The following is a 26,888-nucleotide window of genomic DNA, read 5'->3' on the forward strand; positions in this document are numbered from 1 at the left end:
ATAATTTTGTTGACATATTTATGAAAATAAAATAACATGAATGAAATTTGTTAATGTATGAATGTTTAAACCAGCAGAGAAAGCCTTGCTGGCTCTGAGGGTCCGCCACTGCTTCTTCCTCCTTACCTCTTTCGTGCCGCAACCTGCACACAGGAAGGCCGGAGATGTGAACGGTGAACCTCAAAATGGAACCTGCACAAAAACACAACACCACAAAAGAAAAACAATCTGGTGATATTATAACAAACAGGCCATTATTGTTTAACAATAACGGCAGGTACACATTTACGTAAAATAACAGATTACCTCACCCCAAGATCTCTTACATTATGGAGGGGAACCGATACGTTTTGCTCTTGCGCTCCCCCTACAGGTGTTGTGTGTAATTTCAAGGGAATGTGGTAACCAAGCTCCAAAGAGCCATGAAAGGTCAGAATTAATGTACTGTGGAGCACACATTAACCGACAACCTGCACCCAACACGGGCTACTTAATGTACAGTTAAAACGGTTGAGCCAAAACAAGACGGAGAAAACATCTATTCCAAAGTAATATTTATTTTGCAGCAAAACCAATGGTCTTGCTGCAAATAAATCCCAGTTACATCAATGACAGTGCATCGCAATACAATAGTCAAGTTACAAAAAAAAAAAGAATAAGGAAAAACAGGACATTGAAAATCATTTAGTACAAAACTATCCACACCACTCAGCACAGTTTCAGTGAAATGCTCATAAACATCCGGTTTCGTTTAAAATGAAAACAAAAAAATGAGACTAAGGCAGCAAACAACTTAAGGAACAAAATCATACTATGATGCTTCATTTGGTACACGGATGACACCACAAGTGATCTCCCCGCACCACACACATTCACACACTCAGACATTCACAGTCCTGGTACACAAAAGCCCATTTAATACGCACCCCATTACCACAGCTTTAAAGTCAATTACACATAAATATCAGTGAAAGCACCTTTAAAGCTGAAATGGATTTTATTGATAAAATGACTGTGCAACATGTAAAAGAAAAAAAGACAAGGACACTAATATACCATGAAAAGTTTCAATTATGAAAACTAATTTGTCTTTGTAAATCAAAGTATATACAGCAGATCTCACAGAGTGGCTTCCAGAGATCCAAATGAGTCTCATTGTGATTATTTAAAAATGTGATTGCTTAAAACCAGAGCTGTAAAAACATTTCAGTTGAAGAAGTCACTGGACTGCTGCTGCACTTCTCTGACAGGACAAGAGTACGAACACATACCTTGATATTTTTGATCAAGCCAAATGTAAGATAACTTTTTTTCACAACAAGATATGCATGCTTGAAATTGACCGGTACTTAAGGCAAAAACATTTACAGCAAGTTAAATCACAACTGCCCTCACGTTTGCTCCACTAGGACATTTGTGGAAGCAGCCAACACTGAAAATTAAACTCTTCTTTTGGTACAGTTTTGAAAAGTTGATGGTAAAGTAAAATATTTTAAGCTGCAATGAATTTAAAAAGTCTCTGCAAGCAGACAATTAATCTTTCAAAACAATTTTTTTTAAAATAGCGTGGCTTTTCCTACATATGACATTAAAGGTTCTGAAGCTCTGTTTTGATCATTTACATTCTCAGCCCAACGTGCACTTTTATTGATCAGCCTAAAACGGAAAAATAACCCCAAAAAGGAACCAGAACACTTGTAAACGCAGACGCTAAACTTCTGCCCTCATCAGCTGTAAAATTGTACCCCCCCATATTGATTATTATTAAAGCAGCACGTTACAGATATCACCATTGCATCTGCATTGTGTAAACGTGTGTATTCACTCGCTTCAATTCTGACTGACTCGCGAATATGGCTTCTGCTCTAAATGGCTCGTTTTTCCCTTTAACCCTACAAATCCAGGCGCTGTATTTTCCATGGTGGAAACAGACATATCTCCATTTTGAAACGGATTTTAGTGTCTGAGGTTACTGATGGATGCTGAGGAAATACCAAGCGTGTATATTTCATGCATTTCCTCGAGGCCACATTCTGCAATTCTCTGCATCTTCGCATCCCAGCGAGAGCTTGATAGCGTTAGTAATTCACAGGAAAATGTGGCACACTGACAATTTTTATCCCCAGTCACATTGTAATACAATGGAATTCAACTTTACGTTGAAAACCACCTTAGTTAAACCAATACTTTGCTTCATCTGTACATTTTTTTTAACTCGTCTGAGCAAGTCTGCATGACATATTCTTGATGTGTTTGCCAAACCAGGGCTAGCTCTGCTTTGGGCTGACAGTTTGCTTTGGCTGTGCTTTTGATGCTTTTGCAGAGGCAGAGGAGGAAGTGGAAGAAGAGGAGGATGAAGAGGACGAACTCCATCGGGTCTCTACGCCTGTACTTGTCATTTTGAGTTTCCGCCGTTTTGCAAGGGGGGCATTGTCAACGCTCTTTAGAAAGAAGCCCTCTCTCTTACCACGGTTGAAAGCCTGGCGACAGGAAAATGACAAAAAGTGTGAGGGAAAACTCACTTTTTGTTGTGGTTGTTGTTTTTACGAGACATTTGCCAAACAGTGCAACTCGTTACCTTGTAAGTGGCGTTCACAAAAGTGCGCACGGTGGGCCCGCTGGACTCAAGAACATCCGGAGTGCACAAAGGTGTGGTGGACATGGACGCTCCACCCTGTAGCCAGCCATTTTCTTTCAGATCGGAGAGCTTGAGTCGCCTTTCGGGGTCCACTGTCAGTAGCCCTTCAATCATGAGAGATTTGAAGGGTTGAGGTCGTCACATTTTATTTTATTTTATTTTTTTTCTGCATGTGGCAAAATGTGTGAATGGGATTTGCTTGAATTAAAAACACACAAAACCCTTGAACATATTGACCTGTTAATTTCAATAAATGACACGTTCTTAATTAAGATTTCAAAAGTATGCCCACCACTAAGAGTAACAACTCTAAAAAGTGTGTGATGGAATTTAAAAAAAACAACAAAAAAAAAAACATCGTCTAAAAATGAAATTGAAATCCACATTCCAGGCAGAGAGTGAAAGAGTGGTTCATTTACCCAAAGCTGATTTCCTACCTTTAACAAGTTCTTTTGCATCTTCTGACACACCCTTCCACGGCTCCCCATCCAAGGAGAAATCACCTTCTTTAATCTTTTGCATGATATCGGCAGCATAAGACGACGTCATCCCCACCTGCTCGCTCTGGAACGGCACCTGGCCTGACAGCATGGTGTACTGATAAAATACACGCAGATGGAGATCAGGGTCCGGGCTAATCTGACAGATGTCTCGCAATCAGTCATTTTTACGTCGAGATTACCAGGATGACCCCAAGACTCCAGAGGTCGCAGGCTTTGTCATACCCCGCACTCTCAAAAAGTTCGGGTGCAGCATACTGCAGTGTGAAGCACGGCGTCTGCAGCGGGGCGCTGCCAGCAGGACACAATCGGGCGAATCCAAAATCGATGACTTTGAGAACAGAGTTCTCGCTCTCATCTGTAAATAACACATTCTGAAAGGGAAAGAAATAGAGACTATTTTAAAAAAATGTCTTGTTATAAATGTCCTCTTCCTTGAAAAGCAAGGCAAAAGTTTACTTTTATTTGCCGAAACATACTTTATCGTATCTTAATCTACTGCGATGAAGGAATCGTGTTGATTATGGTTTTGCAAATCCAGCAAGGGCTCCATCAAGCGCAAATGTTTGAGCAGCGTTTTTTAAATTTTCATTTATACTGTTGCACCTCTGGTTTTAGGTCTCGGTGCACGACTCCCGCCTCGTGCATGAAACTGACAGCTGAGACCAGGCTCTGCAGCAGCTGGCTGGCTTCTGCTTCGCCAAATAATTTCTTCTTCTTGATCCTTTCAAGCAGCTCGCCTCCACGTAGAAGCTCCATCACTAAGTAGGTGTGGTACTGAGAGAATAAGAAGACCGTGTAAAACAAACGACTCTGATATGCAGTATAGTTCAGTTCAGCTCCTAATGGATTGATTTAGAAACAAACTACCGTAATTTGACGGACACTAGCCGGACAAGGAAAAGCATGACGTCAAAACAGCACAATTGCAGCCTGTCAATGAATTTAGCAAAGACAACACCGAGGGGGCAAAAATGTAGGGTCATCCGGCACATTGTGTTCATTCTTCTTGCTGCCGGCTGTTTACTAAATTTTTGTTTTGTTTTGTGTTTTTCACATTCTATTCGTGACACTCAAGTGACATTTTTCATTCAACTAATAAATAACGGCATTGTGTCCCTCCCCACCCTTCAATGCATCGTACCACTAATGTTCGGTACCTTTCGATACCTCAGACTAAACTTTATTCATTCATTTTCCGATCCGCTTATCCTCACAAGGGTTGCGGGGGGTGCTGGAGCCTATCCCAGCTGTCTTCGGGCAGTAGACGGGGGACACCCTGAGCCGGTTGCTAGCCAATCGCGGGGCACACAGAGACGAACAACCATTCATGCTCACAATCACACTTTGGGATAATTTTGAGTGTTCAATCAGCCTGCCATGCAGGTTTTTTGGAATGTGGGAGGAAACTGGAGTACCCGGAGAAAACCCACGCAGGCCCGGGGAGAACATGCAAATTCCACACAGGGAGAGCTGGAATACCTCTGCACTGAGGTCGACGCGCTAACCAATGGATCACCAAGCCACCCCAGACTAAGCTTTAACAAAATAATATAATAATACCCCCCGCGACCCTAGTGAGGATCAAGCGGTTCGGAAAATGGATGGATGGATGGACATTTTGCCAATTTACCTGATCGGTATGGACATCGTGGAGCTTAACAATATTTGGGTGAGCCTCACATTGCCTCAAAGCAGCGATCTCCCTCTGTGTGTTGACCTCCATTCTGAGGAAGATAAAACATTTGCTTCATTTACTGAAAGACATGAAAACAAAGAGAGGTAAAAGTAGGCATATATGGGAATAGCTGCATAGTGGGCAGCCATCCATCACCGAGGATTCAATACCAAAACAACCAACAATGCATTTTAATAAAAGTTATTGGAGACCTTGACCTCACCTGCGGCTGACAATTTTGACTGCATACACAAGGCCACTTTGCTTATGTGTGCATTGTCTGCACACAGAGAAACTCCCCTCACCTAAGGGTGGCCCCTGGAGGCACAGCTCATAGTTCAGAAAAAACTGTGATTCCTAAAAATATGAATAAAAGAATATAGTGTCACAGCTATGATAAAGTACAAAGAATTATGATTTTTTTATTTTTATTTTTTTGGGAACGTTGCATACCGCTAACATTGCACTGCGCTGGACAGAAGCAGAACCTGGTCGGTCGGCGGGAACCTGGGATTCCAAAAAGTCTCCCATTACAGCATTTTTATTGAACAGGATGGAAGGTGCAATAAAGGAGTAGCCCTGGGATAACACAAGAGATGTTGGGGGGGGGGGGGGCATTTAAGTGTTGCCAACTTTAAACAGTGTGCTATGGCAGAGAAAAAAAAAAGCATGAGTAGTCGTGTTCACCAGATTATTTTTGACACTACTCACAAAAAGGATTTCACCTGCTTGGAAGAAAATTGTGCGAAAAGTACTGTAACATTCAATAGTTTGTGGGACATGTACATTTAAAAGTTTACAGGCTTAAGTTCACCTGAAACGGTTCATTTTAGATTCAAGTGCAAATTTCATCCGAAAGCCAAGTAGCCTCATCTTTTTGTGAGTACGGTAGTTTATATTGGCGAGGGCTGTTATTTTACAGCTCCTAATTTGGTCAACAAGGACTGACCTGGAAGAGGCGGTCAGTGCTCGGCGGTGTGCTCGCTGGAGAGTAGACTGGATCCATCCCCGTGAACTCCTCCGCAAAGTTCCCCACATCAAGTTCACTCTTCAGCTCAGGCTTGAACGGGCTTGAAATCTTTTTCTGGGCAAGATCGTCCCAGTTCAGTCCCTGTTCGGAAAACCATATTCCAGGTGTTACGCACAAAATAAAAGAGAGCATCATCTGAGGGTCCTTTAAGAATTAGAACCTTGAAAAAAGCGTGGGTCTTGATGTCTGCAGCGCCGCGCGGTCCAGAACCGAGCCGCTTGTGAGGATCCTTCACCAACAGCTTCCTGATGAGGTCCTGAGCAGTGGGTCCAATCATAGAGGGGAATGGTGGATCACAGCGAAGAATACGTCTGAGAAACGTGGGACGGAACAAGTTGAAAGTTACGTTACTTTTAGCTTCAATGTTTTCACAAGCACTCTAACCTTAAACCAAACCGCTATTACTTATATGTCAAATACAGTGTTCTCCGGTGAAAAACTGAACCCTGCTCTAAGAAATTGATGCCAGCAAAAAGGTTTAAAATTGTCTCAAAATGCCATAATGATGCAAAAAGCGCTACTTTTGTCAAAATGAAGCACCTCAGTTCACTTAAATATAATATTGCAGTGATTGGTAACAAAGATGCATCGAGATGGCAGGAAATGACTCTAAATAAAGCTCCTCAACTTAACTCAACATAGTTGCTTGGCATCAAGAAGACACCAAAGCAGTACCTTTTTTAATGCTTTGTCCTGTGCATAAAATAGCAAATAGGAAGATTCTTAGCCAGTAACGGAGACTAGGTTCCAAACAGGGTAAAACTGTATCGCATTTCCATGGCAATGATGTTTGGCGCGGGATGTCTGGAACATTGGTGCAGCACAGTGCAGTAGTTACATCTTTTGAGCATGCATCACTGCAGGTATTGCATGTCCAAACAGAGTTACAGCAAGTATGGTCATGCTTGTGTGATGAGCGGATGCTGTTTAATTTTTTTGCTAAATTCTCACGAAACCACGTTGGCTCGATTTATGGACAACTTACTTTGACACCTCGCTCTGCGAGTTCCTCTCTCCCTCCAAAGTAAACGGAGACGCTCCCGTCAGCAGCTCAAACATTAGGATTCCAAGGCTCCACCAATCTACTGACTGCAAACATCACATGAAGGTGAAACCAACAACTTATGCAGACGTGAATGTCTGTCGTTCCTTATTGTCTTCCGTGGGAAAACTAAAATATTATATTGGAATAATTTATGGTGCAGTATGGTGATTCATTGATTGAAACCTTCAAATCTTATATTTAGCTGGCAGCTTCAAGATGCTCCACCTTAAAGATGATACCAAAACACCCAACTATGAATTTAGGATAACACTTGCCCTCATCTGGGTTGTGGGTGAGCAGGAGCCTGGTGATTTTGCCTGTAGGTGGCTAGTCGTCGCCGGGCATACAGGGATAAATACCTTTTCACATTCACACCTAAGGACAATTTATAGTTTTTCCATGAACCCAACAGGCATATTTCTGGAATGCGGGAGGACGCCGCATACCCTGAGAAAAGCCACGGCAACAAGGAGAGAACTCACAAACTCCCACATAGGAAGGCCGAGCCGAGTCTCGAACCCAGAACTACCGGTACTCCACTGTGAGGCAGATGTGGTAACTGCTAATCTACTGTGTTCATAATATTGAAACGTCGAACCTCTGGGCAGCTCCTTCAGCCAGAGATTGATACACCCGCACTGCAAGAAGGAAAGGTACCGCCGCTCGTTCCTGCCGACTGCTGTCAGGCTACTGAATAGATGCACGTGAAAACCTGGACTCTTCCCCACACACTCATTGTAAAGAGCACAGCCAGCTTATGCAGCATATATGCAGTTGCATATATGCTTATATCTCACATTTTATATTGCATTCTGTACTGTGTACAATTCATTTTTTTAATTTATTTTGTGCATGCAAATACTTGATATTTTTTTCTACTTTCTTCCCTCCAAATGTTGCTGCCGTAAATTGTGAATTTCTCCACTGTGAGACGAATAAAGGTTTATCTGATCTTAAAGGCGTGTATGTAGAATTTCAATGTGTACAATAAACTACTGTTTGCTACTTTCTTTTACAACTGCAAACCTACCTTGCCATGGCCTGTTTTCCCCCTGATGATTTCAGGCGCCATGTACTCAATGGTGCCGCAGAAAGAATAGGTTCTTTCCTTCTACAAGATAAGGGAATGAAAAAATACAGTTGATAAAAAAAATCATTTCCGAAGAAAAATAGGACCGCAAGCATTAACAGCTTGCAATGCCAATGATCATCCACATTGTGTTTCTGTAAAATACCTCTTCCTGCAGAAATTCTTTGCTGAGTCCGAAATCTGTCAATACCACATGCCCTTCACTGTCCAGGAGAATATTTTCCAATTTGATGTCACGGTACACAATCCCGAGCTGCACAAACACAACACGTCAATTACATTGATGGTTAAAACAGTAGGTAAGCAACGGATACTGTATAAAAAAAAAGAAAACACGCCTAAAAAAAAAAAGACAGCTTTTGTGGTTATATTTATTAAGTGTTTGGTGGTGACCATACCACAGTTAAATAAGGTCGATGAAATGTTGAACTGTTTGCTTCAGTATATTACATTCTTTGAAGATACAATATTGTCCATTTAAAATTAGGCAATAATACACTATCTCTAAACTCATCTTCCCACTGCCCTACTGTATTGAAATCCATTACCTGCACATTGATGTACAAGGGAACACAAACCTTGTGCAGATGCTCCAAAGCCAGGATTATTTCTCCAATATAAATGCGCACCGCCTCCTCAGAAAAGTGATCTTGCTGATACAAATGAGTGAACATTTCCCCTCCACTCACATAGTCTACAGACAGAAAGACACATAATAGATATTTAGCAAAATGATCTGCCAAGGAAAAAAATATCCATGTACTGTAGGTTCTAAAGGAAAAATAAATATAGAAAAACATTTTGTTTGGTTCAGTGACCTCCACTCACCCAGGATGAGGTGCAGCTTGCTCTGTGTCTGAAAGGCATAATGAAGTGTGACTAAAAAGGGTGACTGGCGAATATGCTCCAGCACCTGCCTCTCGGTGCGAGTATGTTCAGTGGTCTTGGCCTTCTGAACGATAGCCGCTTTCTTTAGCACCTGTGGAGTTGTCGTTCGAAAATTAATTAGGGCTTTATGACATGAAATACTGAATGGATTCAAAACCAAATGAGGTTATAGCAAGTAGTTATGGCAGTGTTGATCAGTCACACATTGCCCAAGTTTGGTTGTTGGCACAATTATTGCCCACCCCCCCAAAAAATAAAAAATAAAAACAGCCAAAAAAATAAATAAATAAAACATTTTAATGGTAAGTATCCACAATTCAGTACAATACAGTCTGTTTTGGCACATGTGTGACAGATTTTTTGATTTAACAAAGTTGAGTGGCACAAGTTGTAGGTCACATTAACAATGGAACATTTTGCGGTGGGTGCCTTTTTTTCTCTCCACTGTATGTAGTTTGCCCTTTCAAGCCTTGGGAAATGAGTGGCCAATTTAAGACTCTCTCTGGATCTACAAAGCCAAACATACTTGGACTTTTAGGCTTACCTTCATCGCATATAGCTGGCCTGCATCGTGACCACTGTTCTTCCTCACTAAAAACACTTTTCCATACGCTGGATATAAACACACATTTTAGAATAATTAATTAATTACTTCAATTAAGACAGAAATTAACAATTTAAGATGATTGTATTTAATTGGGTGATGGGCCATCACAAAACAGAATTCTTACAAGCTTGTATTGTTCTCAAATTGCATGGTTTGCTTGTGATATGAACATAATCATAAAAATCATCATCATGTTGTGCTTCCCAATATTCCACATCCAAATAGGTTTGTACAAACATCGATGCAAACAGAATCCAATTTGCAATTTTCAGGGACATGTTACTCTAGTGTGGTGTCATTCAAGCATAGCTACGATAATGCCCTGGCTATAACTCACTTTTGCCTCTGATTGAAAATCATAGAGCCCACAATACATGGAACAAAAATACAAACACAAATGCTTACATTTTTGCTCCTATTTTTTGTGAGCTTAATCTAAAACATCTACTGAGACCTTTCTTCTCTGTACACTATATCTCTCAAATACAGTAAAAAAAAATTAAAAATTATATATATATATATAGAGAGAGAGAGAGAGAGAGAGAGAGAGAGAGAGAGAGAGAGAGAGAGAGAGAGAGAGAGAGAGAGAGAGAGAGAGAGAGAGAGAGAGAGAGAGAGAGAGAGAGAGAGAGAGAGTTTAAAGGAGAAGTCAATCCAAAAATACATCCCAATAGGCGGCCATTTTACCACATTTTGTCGACTGAAAATGACATCCCAGTTTCTCTGGGCTCAGGTTATGACCAATCACGGCTCACCCGTTTTCTGAAGCTGAGCCATAGTTGTTACCTGAGCCCTGAACAACTCTGATGTCATTTTCAGTCGATGTCAAGTGGCAAAACAGCGAAATGGACAAAAAAAAGTGTGAATTTTATTGTTTAACTCTTATTCCACACAGGCCACATTAATTAGAATGCCGTGTTTAGACTAGTAGTGCTCCAGAGAACAAATTCTTGTAAAGAAAATTTGGGGGTTGATTTCCCCTTTTAAGACGAAAAGTATCACGGGTTATTGCAAATGAAGGATGTACAGTATTTCATCATGAATGGGCGTTGCGTATTGCTGCCAATACAAGTCTTTTTACCTCCAGTGCCCAACACTTTGAGGAGCTCAAAATTCTCCATGCCGACCTTCTCAGTGTGTCCTGTGAGGTTAGCTGGTGGCAAGAGCGGGAGAAAAGAGTTGGCATTTATTGTTTACACACCATTTGGTACTGTAGAAGTGCAGTTTTGCACAGATGTATTCACAATATGTAACACGTTTTTGTGTTATGTCGGCAAGTGATATAGAAAACGACAAAAATGTCATAGAAGACCAGAGACGACAATGCATCCCCCAATGGTTTATAACAATGTTTATGTTCAACAAATGTTGTTTGTAGGTGGAAGAATTAAGTTTTATTTTCAGGTCACATTAACAAATAACTGCCTTTTTAATAACGCTTACTAGTAAAATGTCATAATCTAAAATGAGCATTTTGGGGCCGGAGTGAGATTTCTGGAGCTAAACTAAACATACAGGCACGTCAACGCTGACTGGAGTGGGATCTCGTCTAAATTATTAACTGAAAATGTAAGAATTGAATGCAAAACACTGCTTTTTGTGATTCATACAGTTTCCACACAGCTTTACGCTTGGGTTTGTGTCATCTCGATTTCCAGCAGTGCTCTCAATAATGCCGAGGCAGTGATCGATAAAATACACGATCAGAATATTGACTTACCATTGGTGATTTGATGCTTGACGGTACAGGCTCTTTCATTTGCCTGTGTATCGGAGTCATCACTACTATCTGACGTGTCCCCCGACATAACTTGAGCCGGGGTAGTTTTCCCTGCACGAACTATCTGAGATGAATTGTAAGACACTTGTTTGATATTAGCGATATTCCACTCTGCGCAGCTAATTGATTTACTGTTGTTGGATTGTGGAAACGACGAGGATTAGAGGAATGAACGGACAGATGCGCACAAATACCGCCCTTGTATTAATCCTGGTGTTTGGCATTGTGCTGTTTTTATCACGACAAAGCAGCTGTAAAACCACTTACATTCTGATTATGGAACAGTGTCCGTCAATAATTTCTCTACGGAAGGTGAGACTGTTTCCTTCGGTAATGTACGTATTATTACACTGAAAGTTTCAGAAACGGCGTTAGCTTTAGTTGCTAAAGAGTTGTCAATGTATATTCACTCGCTTTCACGTTAGCGCTCCCTTGAGACTGATCAAATGTGAATATGAATCCACATGTAAGGCGGAGTCGCGGCTTTAATCGCTAAAATATGCCAACTGGCTCGCAGACAATCTGTGCGGTAGTAAGTAGATTGACAACCTGAATTCTAGCTAGCAAATGGCTCTTGTTGTCCGTCAAACTTTGTAGCGTTAGCCGGGGCTAGTGTTTTCTGGATAAATAACCTCCTCGGGTCTCAGCGATAAAGGCCATGCTGGAGGAGGGGCTCCTTTTCTTCTCTGCCTCCGCCAGAGCCTTATTCACGTTTCCTCCATTTTTTCAAGAACTATCAACACATCACTTGATGTTTGATCAGCTGCGAGCTAAGTGCTAATAGCAGGATGCTTTCGACACAACCTGGGCGATGCTCGTCACGTGACTATGAAAAATATGGGCGGGGCCACGGTGGATGTGTCAAATCCCAAATCTGTCAGAAGTGGAACGAAAAAAAAAATTTTTTAAATTTGAATACCACCAAAAAGTTAAATATTTTTGTTTCTCGTCTCATAAAGTAAAACCCATATGTAGCTTCATTTCCAAGAATGAAAAGATTCTTTTGTAATATACACCTCATCTCCCTTGTTGGGTCTGGTGCAAGCTTACTGGAAAATGAAATCAGCACCCCCAAAAATATTATCAGCAACAAGTGCTCAACTTCAAAAAACAAAGTGGACTAATACCAGCATGTGGCATGACAGACTTAATCATCACTAACTGCCTGTACAACTTGGGGGCGTGAAGCAATGTGAATTCTGTGCCTCTTCCTTCATTCTCCAGACTTTGGGACCTTGATTTCCAAATAAAATGCAAAATTCAAATTCGTCTGAAGAGGACGTTCAACCATTGAGCAAGGTTCTTTTTCTCCTTAGCGCAGGTTAGGCACTTCTGACATCTGTGAGTTGCTTGACAGCAGAAATGAGACATGTATGTATACCTTATGACTAGGAATTCTCAGTGTATGCACTCAGTCCACTCCATATGAAGCTCCCACAAATATTTTTGGGTTTTTTTGCATGACAATGTCCTCAAAGGCATGGTTCTCGCTTTTGCACCTTTTACTTCCACCCTTTTTTCCCCGACTCGACTGTCGATGAATATGCATGCATGCAGCATAGGAGCAACCAACTACAAAGACCGTCTTCTGCACATCGGCAAAGTCAGAACACTTTCCCACGAGTATATAGACGACTGACCCACTGAGACACCATTTAAAGGCTTCGGAAAGCTTTGCGGGTGTTCAGCTACAGTAATTAGTTTAGGGTATGACACCATGACTTTGCAAATGAACTTTTTAAAAAATCTAATTTTATGAGACACTGAATTTTATATTTTCATTATATGTAAGTCAGAATCCGTTTGCAAGAAATCAGAGTATTTGATTCTATGTGTAAAAAACAAACAAACAAAAAAACAGCAGGTGCTGTATTAATTTTAATCATTTGAACAGCTGATATTTAAGTGAGTCTAAAGTGATATAAATTGTCCACAATCATACAACATAGACCCATTATAGAGATCATTGGATGCAGCTGAAGTTAAAGAGATGACAAAAAGGGGGGAAGAGGCAAACCCATTGATACTTTAATTTTGAAGCACCGTGTTTAGTCAAGCCATTCAAAGCAAACAACTCCAATTGTGACTGACATGTGACTGTGAAAATTCTCAATTTTCTTGCTTTAAGGGAAAAACATACTCTGCTTTACAGCGAGTCACGTGCTTTAAAACACCAATGGATCTGATACAGTATATAGTAAGATGTCCATCCATCTTTTGATTTGGGCACATCTCATGAATCTGGTGTGACCACAAAAAAAAAAAAAAAAAAAAAAAAAAAGTTTAAAAGTGTCAGGACTTGGAAAAAAACGTAAAAAAAAAAACACTGTTAAATGAGACCACGGAGCACAATTTTGACGGCAAAAAAAAAGAATGTAATATTTAGAGAGATTTTGCATTTTGTTCCCCTTTATGGGGCATTTCTTCTTATCTTGGGTTGTGCCACATCAGTGAATGGCTATGAGTCCGACATCCAGGAGTTTCTGAATTTTCTTTGCAATGACAGGATTCTTTAAGTGGCTGAAGTAAAGAAACGGGAGGGGGGGGGGGGAAGCCATCACATTTTTATGAAACCATTCAAAATGCAGATGCGGTAAAATAAACCAGTTGTGAAACTTACTCGCTGAGCGCCTGAGGGTCCTTCTGCATTTGCTCAAGTATCATGCGCATGGCGGGGTCCGACATAATCTGCTGCACCTCAGGATCGGCCATGGCTCTTTGCTTTACTTCCTCAGGACTGTCGTTCCTCATTGCCTGACTCATCATGCAGCGCTGTAACCCTTCTGTGGCTTCCTGAGTGGACAATGCAAAAGATGAAAGTCATTCCCACTACACATATGAATATATTTGACAAGGTACATCTGACCTACTGGTTGACGTCGTTGTGGTGGATATACTATGCTTCTAATTGTACCCACATTTGGAAGAGGCCCAATTCTGACTTGAGGTATCATGACAATAAAGTTGTACTTGATACTTGATGTCATGTGTTTTTGTTTTCTTTACATTGTTATCAAAAAGAAAGGGGGGGGGGGGTGTTGCTTAAGCTTTATAGTATAAAACCAGACTAAATACCTTTGAAGAAGAATCAAGCTCCAAAGCCTTCTGGTACACATCCATAGCTTTGGAAAAATCTTTCATTGCTTCCAAAGCAGCTGCTTTGCGTGTGTAGCCTTTAACTGTTGACACATTTCATAAATGGTCACATAAAACAAAACTTTCTCGGCAGGTACATCACTTAAAATCGAGCATGAGATCCACTAAGGAATGATGGTGTCCAACTCACTGAATGTTGGGTCAAGTGTGATGCACTCCTCACAATCCTGATCAACAAAGAGTTACGTTCATTTTTTTCACACTTTTCAAATGATCTGATCTAAAAACCCAGTGTTTGGCAATGTTGAATAGCACACCTTCAGGGCAAGTTGAAACTCCAACAGCTTAGTGTAGCAGGCAGCTCGGTTACTGAAGAGTTTTGCATCGATTGGGTTTCTTTTGATGGCCTCAGTGTAATGTTTCATGGCGAGAGGATAGTCTCCTGCAAGGCACAAAACACCCAAGTTAATCATCTAAAAAGGAAAAAAGGTACGGCAAGGTGTGCACAAACGGTTGCACAAACCCTTCTGGAAGGCTTCATTTCCCTTGTTCTTCTCCTCCAGCGCTAAATCGGGATTAATGTAGGCTTGTTTCTCCAACTCTTTCAGGATCTTCTCTGCCTGCAGAATCAGGACAAAACATGCATGAGTGGCTGGAATTTATTTATGGAGTAGTCCTTAGCCATCAACTTAATCTGAAGCTTGAACATCGCGGAGAAAAATTTTGATGTTTTCGATTGTGGGCGAATGGACAAATTGGGTGTACACGAAACTGTAAACTATGTAAATGATGGAATAAATGGGGGCAAGCGGGGCCATGCACCTGTTGACACTTTTTCAAGACATCAGGGGTGCGATGCTCAGTTAAACTCTTGTTGAAATACTGAACCGCTTCTTTGTACTTTTCTTGCTTGAAGTATGAGTTGCCAATCCTGGCCAGTGCCCTTTAAAAACAGAAGAACGAGACGGATATTAAAAAACAAAACTTATTATTTCTCCTTGTGCGTTTCTAAATCTCCTGAGTTAAAGCACCTGAAATGAAAACGGAAAAACATAGACGTTCAACCACTGAAGGGAACACATATTCTACAAATGGAAAGACAAGTGTAGAGTACTTCCATCAGAAAGTTGATATCGCTAGAACCAAATAAAAGCTGTGGTGAACCGTGTATATTTTAATCATTGGATGGTAAGAGATATTTCTGTGGTCGATGCACAATTTGTCCCATCCAAACAACACTTTTTCACAAGCAATTTCCAAAACGCTGAAGACACTTTAGGATTTAACAGTTGAGTAAATTGCTTCAGAAACGACCGAGAAACAACTTGAAAGACTCACTTGGCGATTTGTCTGTAGTCTTCTCGGTTCTCTCTACCCACGTCAATAGCCTTCTCACAGAGCTCCCTGCACTTCTCAAAATCACCCTTCTCGAAGTACACGGCTAAAGGGATCGCGAAAAGAACATTTCAACTGAAAACGTACATGTGAAATGGCAGTTCTGTATTAAAAAAAGTTGGAGCGAGCCATTTCACAACGCTGAAAATAAGAGCACATTTGTGTTTGACATTTACAAAACCGTCAAAGTACATACCAGCTTGATTTGAAATATAAGCCATGTTGGTTGGATCGTGCTTGATCGCTTCTTCGTAATGCTTCAGCGCGGTATCAAAGTCCTTGTTCTTATAGGCAGCGTTCCCAAGTTCCTTTTCTTTCAATGCCTATTAAACATGCAAAGCGGACAATTAACACATAAAATGACAAACTGTAACAGTCAGTGACGACCTCTTGGCCAAAACCTGATTGACTGACTTACATTTGTCTTGTTCTCAGGAAGGTCATCGTTTACGGAAGGGGGAGGCTGTGTCTCTTTAGGTTTGGTGGTAGTAGAAGTAGGAGGAGGAGGAGTGGGCTCGTCTTCTTCATCCATTCCGGACAAGTTTAGTCCCAGCAGCACAGAGAGTGTGGTCATCACCCTTTTATCTTGTAACTTCCTATAAATCAAATGTAACACTCATAATTTCGTATCATCCGTGATTAGTTGATTTTTGATTGCCATTGAAAATCAACCAACCACCCGCAATTGACCCGTTACCGCACACGTGCATACACAGGCATGCCATAATGAGCAACAGCCATAACGGCCCCTAAGATGATCGAGGCATCGGACGCACTTTTGCAGCATGTTAACTGTCGTAGCTCACGTTAAGAATTGTTGTGCCATGTTTGTCCTCCGACAGAAACCATATTAAAAATATATTTCCCTCCCCCATCTTTTTCCATTTTCAAACATTTTTGAAAAAGCTTCAGGGAGCCGCTGGGGCCACGGGTTGCCGACCCCCCACCTTGGTCGAGGACTGTTGGATTCAATTGATTTTTTTGCTCTGTATTCCTTGAAAAGAAGTTGTGCAACCAGATATTTCAATTAGGACTGTTTTCTGTCGAGTGGCCACTGGATTATTTTATTTAATTATATAAATTCATTTTTGTATGTGTTCTAAGTATTTTATGAACAAATTGAAAAAGCGATGATAATAATGTGCCTTCACTGTCCATGCAGTTTTAAGGAAAATTATCCATTGGGATATCTAGATTGTTATGTATCAAAAGTGCTAGTGGTTTCGGTGACTACCCAAGAGTTGAGTACTCCTACTAGTATCGGTCTTAAAAATAGTGCCACTGAACATCTCCACACAAAATAAAAGCACATACGTGCCAAGCGCCGACGGGTTGCTCCTGAGTTGCTCCAGGAGCTCTTTGTAGCTTGGATCTGCCAAGAGCTCACGGGTTCGAGGATCATTCTCCAGCTTTTGATACATGTTAGGCATGGCGAAAGGGTTCATCATTGATTTTTCTGAAATACAAAACATTGGTTATCATAAGCAAAGTCTGCTAAGGCTTGGTTTCCCTAAATGCACACCCAAGTCAAAAACAGTGTGCATTTACTATGATGTGTACATGAGGTGAAATCGTGTGGCACAGTGTGTCCCGTCATTTCTCCGCTACAGCCGTTAGTTTTTTCCATGTTTGAACCCAGCGGCTTTAAATGTCGCCGCTAATAGATTTGCCGATAGCCTTGCCGATAGCCTTGTCACATCTGTCCAATAAAACGAAGGAACATGTCACAGTGGACTGTTTGGGTCTGTCCTCAAACGGAATATTCACATCAGTCATTTTAGGAACACTCCCTCCATAAGGCAATCCTGTGCGGCCATTCACTTTACCGCTTACAAGAGCAACGACTGGTGAAGTTTGCCAATGGATCCTGACAGCGTGGAACAGTGTTTAAAAAAAAAAACATTATTACCAACGAGTGTCAAAAGTCTTGGACGGCTGCATGATGAAGAGGACTGCGTAAGTTCTTCTGTGAAATTGCCTCGTGCGACAAGAGAGACTCGGAAAATGTGTAAGTAGGAAGGGGCTGTTCTATGCCGACAGTGAAGAGGGCTCTAGTGTGTTTAGTGCGCAGGAAAAGGCAGATGAAGATCGCCATCAATGACTTTTCAGCAAGGCTACTGTGTAATTTGTCATGTTCTACATTGATTGTCGGGAGGGGAGTGCTTATTGGGATTCAAGGCAATTTAAAGCAAAACAAAAATTTAAAAATCCACCTGCGACGTCTTTCTTTGCAAATATGCTATGTTATAACCATAGCTAATAAAGTGAGGTGCCAAATATATATACATATGGTATTTGTACTCATAGCTAAATGTAGCTGTTGTGGCTTTTATCGGGTATGATTTGTAGGCCAGAAATGACAGAAATTCAAGACGAAATGATGAATTTGAAGTAGGGCTGCAAATAATGATTTTAATACTCGATTCAGATGGTAATTATTTTGTTGAATAATTCATGAATAGGATTTTTTTTTAAAACGTGTTTGAATTTTAGCCCATTTGTTCAAAAAGATTTTTTTTAAATGCACAAAGATAAATGAATTAAGATTCAGTCATTGTCAGAAAAATTGGCAACTTTGTTAATTTTTTTCCAAAAGTAAAAGCAAATGTTTGCTTTGGATCTAATACAAATATCATCTTTCTGCTATTAGAAGACATCAGAAATCAGAGAATAGATAGCACTATCTTTTGGTGACGGTGTTCTGATTGTCTTCACTTTCAATTAAAGTGTAAATAAACCCTTGAAACTCTCATCCTAATTATGGTCCCTTTCTGTGGGGCGATAGAAAGACCTACCTGCGAGGCGGGCCTCAATGTTCTGTAAACCCTCCTTCAGCTGCTGATTGTTTGGCTCATGTCGGATGCCCTCTTGGTACGTCGCTTTTGCATGCTCGAGTCGTCCAAGAAATTCCTGTGCTGCAGCTTTACGGGAGTAACCCTTGTTGATAAAGAAGGAGATTGTTCACCAATTAAGATTACTGCGACAAATGTATTGTCAAAAGGATTACTACTAAACACAAATCACCTCACCTTGCCCCAGTCTGGCTTTATCTTGATGGTCTCACAAGCATCTTCGAGAGCCTTTTGATAATTGCCTTTTTTGGCGTAGGCAGCTGAGCGGTTGCTGAAGAGGACATGGTTTTTGGGGTCAAGCGTCACGGCTTCAGTGTAGCAGCGTATCGCCTCATCAATATTTCCTGCACTCAGTGCTTTGTTGCCTTGGTCTTTCAATGCAGACACCTGTAGGTGGTAAATAAATGAAACACATAAATGGACAATAATAGACGCAGCTGGTCATGTTTTTTTTTTAATGCATTTGTATCGTTAAGAAAAACACATGCCGATTTTCTCCAAGATAGTGGATTATATGTGAACAGCTGCCAGTGGCAAGAGATAGGCAACGGGCATCTGTTCATGTCAGACAGGTGCAACAAGTGACAGAATATGGCTTTAATTTTATCATACACTATCTATTGATAAATAGATAGATATCATAATCTAATGTCACGGACTGCTCAGAAGAAAAAATATTAAAATGAATTCAAGACACTGCATAGCAAGACAAGTGATAGCTCACACGAGCTAACCTGATACCCTCAAATACTGTATAACGATTGTGCCCTCTTCAGGCGAGTAAAGTGGAGCACACTTTTTGCATGTAATGTTTTTTGTTTCTTTTTGTTTTTACGCCAGTGTTACCTTTGTAAAATACTCCTTAAATTAAAACAGGGTGCTGGTGAGTATTTTCATTGTGAACGGTAAAAGGCAGGTACAAGAAAAACAGTGTGGTCATGATTGCAGCCCCTTGTGCATCTAGAAAGATCTTGCGGACAGAGCACGGGCGGTTGACTACAGCAACCAAAATGCTTCTTCGGCACGTGAATTCAAATGAGTACTACGATACACACCAGATCTTAGATTTAGCATTTTAATAAAACGTAAGAAATGTGTCATTTAATGCTGTTACCGAGTTTCAACAACCATTGCACCAAGGATAGCTGATTTAAGCTAACTAGTTGTTCACCAACACTGTGTGCTTATACTTGCAGTGGCATATTGACACAAAATTGAACGACAGGTCAGAACGCAAACTATAATGCTTTACTAAACAACAAGGCTGATGATGATGGTAAATCATAGCTCATCAGATTGACGTGTTTGCTTGACTTTGACATCGAACCCTGTGGACCATGATGACTTACACATTGTGCCCTCACAGTGAACAAGAAACATACCCGCTTAAATTGGCAAATTCAAGAATAGTTGGTCCTAAACGTTGGCACAAAAACAAGTATTAAATCTCAAGTGAAAGCCCGGTCAAACCAGGCAGCTACAGCGTGTTACTAGCTGATGGCTAACCTCAAACCACGGACAATCAAGCTAACGTTGCTGACCGATAACAGTGTTTCAGTACACACACGTATCTGCGCTATTCTCAGACACTTGAAATGTGAAGTGAATCAACAAAAAAATAATAAGGGAAACGTATAAATGTACGGCTCGGAGAAACAGATAAAGCACGATTTGTAAAAGACTCACTTTCTCCATGTTGCAAGCATGAGGTTCCTTCCAGAAACTACTGTGCTGTGTGGACTAGCGCCTCCCCCCTCAACGACGTGTAGGTTGCCAGTTTTTAGCTGTCACAAATCCGCATTTGCAATATATATATATTTTTGTAGATAACGCCTGGAAACTTCCCAAAAGAAGTGGAAACGCGTTTTTACGCTGCAAAAGTCGAGAAAGATTTTCTTGCCGAACCAAGATACTCAGGTCTGAAGGAAATAGCTTTGTGTTCCTTGTTTACAATAGTACAAAACATAAATGGTGTTGAGATTATAATAATCCATTCCACAAAACCCCATTCCCCTTTGATGAATATATTTGCTGAAAATGAAGTTTTGGTTGGATATTGACCTCTCCATTGATAAAACCCGAAAGTCAAACTGACCCAATACAATCTAAAGATTTACAAGTAAATTTCATTGCAAAATTGATCGTGATTTTGGTTTGTATGTTTCCGATACTTTTGGATCGTGAAACATACCCAGGAACATTATTGCTGTTTTTGAGAGACCGATTTATAGGCGAGTTAGATTTTTATAATGCTGAGAATAATTGTATTGTAACATTCTACGTGTACAGTATTTTCGACAAGCACTTGCATGTTGTGTGATGAATGCCGGATTTTATTGTTAGAGCCTGAAGGCACCACATTATGTTCAACGGACAGTACGCCCTGCTTTTTGGCGCAATTTGCTTTCCCAGACGCTGAACCGTAGGTCATTTTGCTAATAATATTGATATGAAACGTTTACGTCCTATTGACATTGTTTATTTGTCAAATACATTTGAATTTGTTGGTGTTTCTTATTCTTTAACCATCACAGCTGTTGAACGTTAACCCTTTTTAAAATTGTTGTAACACCAAAGCTGAATGTCAGACACAGCTAACTAGCATAGCCAGCGAACATAGATCAATGTCGATAACTGCCTGTCCATATATTAACCTGTAAATTGGTTTGCCACATTCATTCAATGAATTTCAGGATTCCAGCTGATGTCTTTGAACAACAAGGATGAAAAGGAATGACAATCTGCAATGCAGACCGACAGCAGGTTTGAAAGAATGTTTAAAACCCTTCGATTTAAGAATTTTCTTAAATTACGGGAGACATACAGTTCACAACAATTCACACACATTGACACCTAGAGACAAGGTGTGTTATTCAATAAGGCTAACATTAGGTACATGGCAACAAAATTAAAATGTTTTATTTTTTACCTCAGCAATACAATACATCCTGATTTATATAGCGCTTTCACAACAGCTGCAGTTGTAACAGCGCTTTACAAATCATTCACTCATTCATTTTCCGATCCGTTTATCCACACAAGGGTCGCGGGGGGGGGGGGGGGTGCTGGAGCCTATCCGCTGTATTCGGGCAGTAGGAGGGGGACACCCTGAACCGGTTGCCAGCCAATCGCGGGGCACACAGAGACAAACAACCATTCGCGCTCACACTCACACCTAGGGACAATTTGGAGGGTTCAATCAGCCTGCCATTCATCTTTTTGGAGTGTAGGGGGAAACCGGAGTACCCGGAGAAAACCCGCGCAGGCCCGGGGAGAACATGCAAATTCCACACAGGGAGGCCGGAGCTGGAATTGAACCTGGTACCTAAGCTTTGTTGTCCCCTCTGTCTCAATCAGGCTGCCTCCCCGTGCCGCTATTCAATCAGAAGAAAAGAAATCGAATTCCTCTGACGTCGACTCCTTCTGAGAATAACTTCTTCTCTCACACCGAGTTCATGCCACCCAACAGCTCACCTGCTTCTTGTGGTGCATCAGGTGAAGTATTCATTCAGGCTCTGTTGACTTTTACTGCAAGTGTCTCAAAACACCCAGTGAGAAAAATGAATGTGTCATAAACTAGGATAGTAAGTACCCTTCACCATAGGACCCTCCAAAAACATCACCAATGTGAGGGCATTAAACTGAATGTTACTTACCAACATTATGGAACGACTGGCTGCTCACAAGCAAAATCTACCTTTAACAAAGTGTTTCTTGAGAATGACTTTCTCCTCAGGCGCGTATGGGTCTTACCAGGCCTCAGGTTCCTCTTATGACGTTCATCCAAGTCACCATTGGAACAAACAGGACATGGCACGATCTACTCAGTCTCCACAACATGGCAGCTATCAACCTGCACCAACGATGAGATCTTACGCGCCTTTACCACATCCGTACAAAGCTGGAAGTACAAAGTGGGTTTTGTCTGTTGCCATTGCCATGGTCGTCACTGCAACAGCACTGTGAATGTTGAATGGCAGCACACGCCTTATGTATAACATCAACATTGTGATCAGTTGTTGAAAATTTGGATTTGAGTTTTGTTTTATTGTCAGTTTGAAGATGGGAACACCTGGCAACCTTCAGAGACAACAGGCTTCCGGATTAATATTCGCTACCAGACAGAACCAGTATCAAACATCTTCCAGCAGTCAGAATGCCTCAAGCAAGCAGACACCTCATCGCGGGTTCTCTCAGATGAGCCAACAATCATCTTGTAGGCCGGCTAATCCCCCACAGTTCGGATCTCTGCCTCGCCCCGTCGGTCCACCTAGCGGGCGAGCTGCTCAGACACAAAACCAATGGAATTTTACAAGCAGTTTTGGACCGCAGAAGCCCACGTTTGTGGGGAAAAGGAGTGCAAGTCCACCCCAAACGACACGAGAAACTCAAATGGTATCAAACACTTAACATGCACTATGTCAGTAGATTAAATAGTCGATGCAATCTTTGTATTTTCTGTACTATTTTTCCTTTGTTGAGCAGAAAAGTGTTCCAAAAAAAGCACCGTTTGACAACACACTCAGGATTTTGACTGCAGTCATCGACGGCATGAAACACTGGAGTCAGTTTAAAGACAAAGTCGCGTATTTTTTTGAGATATTTGGTTAGTTGCTTGTGGATCACTGTTACCTCTCCTCTCATCTCACAACCGTCAACATTCCTGCATGTGCTCTCCCATCAGCCACTCTTGATTCCGCTGTCACAATTGGTCGCCATGGAGCCAAAAACTTCCTGTTGAGAGATGGCAAGGAGGTCGTGCAGTGTCTCTTCTATGAAAACGTGAGTTGGGAAAATGCATTACACAGTACTCGGTGCTTCATTCTGGATGTCTGACCCCCCAAATTGTGTCATTTTGTAAAAAACAATGCAACAACTTGAGTTATTTTTGTTTTTTTTTTCAGGAGCAAGAGCTGCCTCGCCTTATCCGTGGTCAAGTTCACCGCTGTGTCGGTAACTATGACCGCGTCAGAGATGTCCTGGTGTGCGTGTCAATTCGAGCAGCCAAGCCTTCAGAGGTCAGAAATGCTCAGGAGGCCATCAAAGCCTGCGACACTCACATGCGCAAACTCGCCAGATTACTTCATGAAGCCTGACAACTGGAAGAGCGAATAGCAATATTTTCACATGGTTATTGTTTTATAGCGTTATATACATTTATATATATTTTTATCAAAGGTTTAAAATATTAGTTTATGTTGTCTTCATTCTGTTGTATGAAAACAAGAATATTTACACAGTTGCATTCACTTGGTTGTTTTGATTATATTCTTGTATCTTTCTTGGCATTTCATTTAAAGGAAATGAATGAGACCAAAAATCATTGTGTATTTTTATTACAAAGAAAACCACAGACCAGCAAACGATGTTAACAGATTACTGCAAACACAACAAAGTCATCTCTCCAAATACAATTTCAAAAACAGGCAGTTAAGACCGACGATATATCAAGTACTGTACAGTAATCTTATTTACAGCTACAACAAAGGAAAAAACAAAGTCTAACCTACCAAAACACGTTCACCAGTGCCGAGACTCTTTACACAAAGAGGTTTTGAACAAATAGGAGGGAAAAACAGACCCGTTGCAATCCCACCAGTCAGTCCCACAGTATGAGGTCCAAACAGTTGTTCTTCACAACCTCTTTTTTTAATATGGCACCCTTAAAATGAGCATTTCCTGCGATCGGGATAGGGCATTATAGGGACCCGAATGTTGAAAGTTAAACCCATCCACATTTAATACAAAACAATGTATGAACGCACACACTGAAAAGGAAGTTTAGCTTGATGAAGTGGCAGTGTGCAGGGCAAGTAACTGCTGAAGTAGCAGTCTTGTGGGAGCACGCTGGCAGTTTTACCGTATTTTAAGACAAGTAGGGCCATGAAAGAGCAGCGTTCCAATCCCGCCGTCACTTCACACACATACACACGGTAGAATAATGTGCTCGGACAAGAAAGGTTTGATTTGTACAACTCTTAACTCTTGGCTTTCTAGGATTCCAAGAAATAAAATCAGACGTTATGTTGCAACCTTTATAACAACAGCAATTTAAAAAGATTCTTCACTTTGATACAACTGGCATCGATGCCTCTTTCCATAATTGAACTACCTGATTTGCTCTTCTCACCATTACAAGGATTGTAAAACACAACTCCTTTATCGCCTCTAATTTAGTTTCAGATCGGAATGGTATGATACTGCATCAAACATGTGAAGGAAGAAGAAAAAAACGTATTCCACAATTTTTTTTTTCGGTAGAAATGCTGTGATGGTGGAAACGACAACCTGATAACGGTATTGAACACTTGTCTTTGTCAAAGGCACAAATTGGTCACATCACATTATAATCGACAGCAAGTTATTCTATCATTTACGTCCGTCCGTCTTCTCATGCATTTGTTTTGAAAAAAATCCCCAAATCTCGCTGCCTTTTGTTTGTTTGTTTTATCCGGAATTAAGTTGTGTTTGCTGTAGACAACAGGCGATTGCTTACATTGAACAAGCGAGTCACATACACAAACACTGTAATTCAGGGAAAAGTTTGACATTTTGGACAACGCTACTGAGAAACCACAATCTGTTGTTATACGTCTGTTAAAAAAGACACACCAAAATCTGTGTGTTGTCTCCTTTTTTTTTTTTTTTTTACATGAGTCACAAAAAGTGGCATCTCAGAGAAAGCTCCTCTTGATCCTTTAGTAGGCCAGAGTTCAATTTCTAGCCATTTTCAGAACGTTAAACTTCAATTCTGTTTGCTTTTTTGTTCATATGTGCAGTTCCCTCAGGTAAATGTCCTTGAGTTTAAAAAAAACAAAAAGCTGTCCTTGTATCGTACTCCTCAGAACTTTCTTGAATAATTGATTTCTGATGTGGGGAAAAAAAAAATTCCACATCAAGTTGTGTTTGCAATTCCTTTGTGCACATATGTCCTGTTTGTTTTGGAATAGTTCATGTTCCCGTCATGTTGACTTCTGACCCACAAAAGAAGGGCAAAAACACCAAAATGCTGCAATCATGATTACATTAAATGCCCCTTCAACACTGGACAACATCTTCATGGAAAATGGCCGAGTTAGTGTTTACAAGCTGGTAAAAATGTTTATATGAAACATAACTGAAGTCATTTTACATATCACACATAGGAAGACAATGCACAAAAGAGCCAGTTTTCCCACACTGCATTTCAGAGCAGCTTCTTTATCCCCCCCCAAAAAAGCATCGGTCTTTTAGTTAAAGGCAGCTCAGCGAAAGCAGTGAAAAGAAAAAGAAATATTATAAGAGAGCGGGCAAAGGGGTGGGAGACAGCTGCTCCTTTGGTGCATATTTGGCAAAAAAGGGCAAAAAGATGGTGAGCAGCACTCCCACAATGGCCAACATGTACCCCCAGCCAATTTGGCACTCGCCGGCATTGTAGACGTCCGAGTCTCCGCAAAAGGACCTGACGAGCGAAGAGTTGAGCCCAAACGGGTACACCAGCAGTCCTGCAGCCATGATAAACACTGCACAGAGGGCACAGACAAGAACGCATTAAATCGTACACATTAGAAAGATGCTTGATGATGAGGATAATGGGCACTACAAAATATATTAGAATAAAAAATTGGAGATGCTTAATACTAGTTTTTTGACAGGATACTGACGAACAGAAATGACTCAATGCAGAAACGTAAGTCGAAAGGTTTTTTTGGATCCTTGGAAAAGGACATTTACCAACTACAACACATTTAAACACACAATAAGTATCCAATTTTGAGGTCACTTGCAGCACCTTTTTTGAATTGAAATGTGTAGTGAACTGGACAACCACATGGGGGCAGTAGAGATTTAGCAATAAAGGTTCATTGGAAACGGGTCAACTACTGTATAACAAAATTTTTCATCAGGAGTGTTTACAGTAATAAAGTACATTATTACATAATGTGAAAATCAAATAGACCTCAGACATGACACACAATGAACTCAAGGACAACATTAATAAGGTTAAAAAAAAATTAAAAAACGTTACATTTATAGATCATCTGCTTTACCATGTTTTCTCTCTTTATAGCTATTCGTTGTGATTAAAATAGCAACATTCCCTTGGATGTTTTCTCACTTGCAGCTTCTCAAGGAGCCAGAGAACAGTTAACTCCAACAAATTAAGTCATGTTTCATGGCCCAAAGCACCCAGCGCGGTTATCGACTCTCCTTCCCGCTATCATTGCCACTCAGTCATCCTGAGCTCTAGCTGGCTTTCCGGTCAATGTCAGGTGTCTTTGTGGTTTCAGTTATCGAGAGCTATTGGTG

The 26,888-nt window shown here is 40.8% G+C and overlaps 4 protein-coding genes across 5 annotated transcripts in view; 1 reads left to right on the forward strand and 3 right to left on the reverse strand.

Annotated features, from left to right (window-relative positions):
* Window positions 1-537: 537 nt before the first annotated feature.
* Window positions 538-12,078, reverse strand: rps6ka4 (ribosomal protein S6 kinase A4). 2 transcript variants are annotated; one of them, XM_086131021.1, is made up of 19 exons: window positions 11,806-12,078; window positions 11,197-11,320; window positions 10,558-10,629; window positions 9,414-9,481; window positions 8,810-8,960; window positions 8,560-8,675; window positions 8,127-8,234; window positions 7,922-8,002; window positions 6,832-6,935; window positions 6,007-6,157; window positions 5,766-5,927; window positions 5,270-5,395; window positions 5,040-5,173; window positions 4,772-4,865; window positions 3,745-3,915; window positions 3,321-3,512; window positions 3,076-3,235; window positions 2,579-2,742; window positions 538-2,480 (listed from the first exon to the last, which is right to left on the reverse strand). In XM_086131021.1, the coding sequence occupies exons 2-19, from the start codon at window positions 11,282-11,284 to the stop codon at window positions 2,268-2,270; spliced, it is 2,355 nt and encodes a 784-aa protein (XP_085987147.1). In that variant the 5' UTR covers window positions 11,285-11,320; window positions 11,806-12,078; the 3' UTR covers window positions 538-2,267. The 2 variants fall into 2 exon arrangements, with proteins under 2 accessions (XP_085987147.1, XP_085987146.1); XM_086131020.1 differs by having other exon boundaries at window positions 11,197-12,078.
* Window positions 12,079-13,261: 1,183 nt separating this feature from the next.
* On the reverse strand, window positions 13,262-20,422 carry stip1 (stress-induced phosphoprotein 1). Its single transcript, XM_086131792.1, has 14 exons — window positions 20,286-20,422; window positions 18,777-18,986; window positions 18,543-18,684; window positions 17,062-17,203; window positions 16,166-16,343; window positions 15,944-16,070; window positions 15,691-15,793; window positions 15,175-15,295; window positions 14,876-14,972; window positions 14,670-14,794; window positions 14,543-14,579; window positions 14,332-14,435; window positions 13,877-14,049; window positions 13,262-13,776 (listed from the first exon to the last, which is right to left on the reverse strand). Exons 1-14 carry the CDS (start codon window positions 20,292-20,294, stop codon window positions 13,704-13,706), a joined length of 1,641 nt encoding a protein of 546 aa, XP_085987918.1. The 5' UTR covers window positions 20,295-20,422; the 3' UTR covers window positions 13,262-13,703.
* A 531-nt stretch (window positions 20,423-20,953) lies between these two features.
* On the forward strand, window positions 20,954-23,772 carry spata22 (spermatogenesis associated 22). The gene is made up of 8 exons (XM_086131272.1): window positions 20,954-21,021; window positions 21,293-21,362; window positions 21,957-22,094; window positions 22,336-22,513; window positions 22,655-22,994; window positions 23,085-23,205; window positions 23,284-23,381; window positions 23,504-23,772. Exons 2-8 carry the CDS (start codon window positions 21,323-21,325, stop codon window positions 23,693-23,695), a joined length of 1,107 nt encoding a protein of 368 aa, XP_085987398.1. The 5' UTR covers window positions 20,954-21,021; window positions 21,293-21,322; the 3' UTR covers window positions 23,696-23,772.
* Window positions 23,773-23,919: 147 nt separating this feature from the next.
* lhfpl7 (LHFPL tetraspan subfamily member 7) overlaps window positions 23,920-26,888 on the reverse strand; it is a 69,642-nt gene continuing 66,673 nt past the window's right edge. Inside the window, exon 3 of the mRNA XM_086131355.1 lies at window positions 23,920-26,101. Within this exon, the coding sequence (XP_085987481.1) occupies window positions 25,875-26,101 (227 nt within the window). The 3' untranslated portion in view covers window positions 23,920-25,874. The remainder of the gene's footprint in view (window positions 26,102-26,888) is intronic.

This window comes from Hippocampus guttulatus, chromosome 15 (assembly GCF_054856545.1).
Source record: "Hippocampus guttulatus isolate MCC_2025c chromosome 15, RoL_Hgut_1.0, whole genome shotgun sequence".
Taxonomy (NCBI): domain Eukaryota; kingdom Metazoa; phylum Chordata; class Actinopteri; order Syngnathiformes; family Syngnathidae; genus Hippocampus; species Hippocampus guttulatus.

What these genes read in the sequence shown, in the direction of transcription:
- spata22 (XM_086131272.1), top strand. Translation starts at nt 21,323, where the DNA reads ATGAAAAGGAATGACAATCTGCAATGCAGACCGACAGCAG. An exon ending in CGACACGAGAAACTCAAATG is followed by an intron (nt 22,995 to 23,084) that starts GTATCAAACACT and finishes TTTGTTGAGCAG; the next exon opens with AAAAGTGTTCCAAAAAAAGC. An exon ending in GTATTTTTTTGAGATATTTG is followed by an intron (nt 23,206 to 23,283) that starts GTTAGTTGCTTG and finishes CTCTCCCATCAG; the next exon opens with CCACTCTTGATTCCGCTGTC.
- rps6ka4 (XM_086131021.1), bottom strand. Translation starts at nt 11,284, where the DNA reads ATGTCGGGGGACACGTCAGATAGTAGTGATGACTCCGATACACAGGCA. An exon ending in GCACTGACCGCCTCTTCCAG is followed by an intron (nt 5,396 to 5,765) that starts GTCAGTCCTTGT and finishes GTGTTATCCCAG; the next exon opens with GGCTACTCCTTTATTGCACC. An exon ending in ACGATGTCCATACCGATCAG is followed by an intron (nt 3,916 to 4,771) that starts GTAAATTGGCAA and finishes TTATTCTCTCAG; the next exon opens with TACCACACCTACTTAGTGAT.
- stip1 (XM_086131792.1), bottom strand. An exon ending in TAAAGCCAGACTGGGGCAAG is followed by an intron (nt 18,685 to 18,776) that starts GTGAGGTGATTT and finishes TTTATCAACAAG; the next exon opens with GGTTACTCCCGTAAAGCTGC. An exon ending in CACACTTGACCCAACATTCA is followed by an intron (nt 14,436 to 14,542) that starts GTGAGTTGGACA and finishes ATGTGTCAACAG; the next exon opens with TTAAAGGCTACACACGCAAA.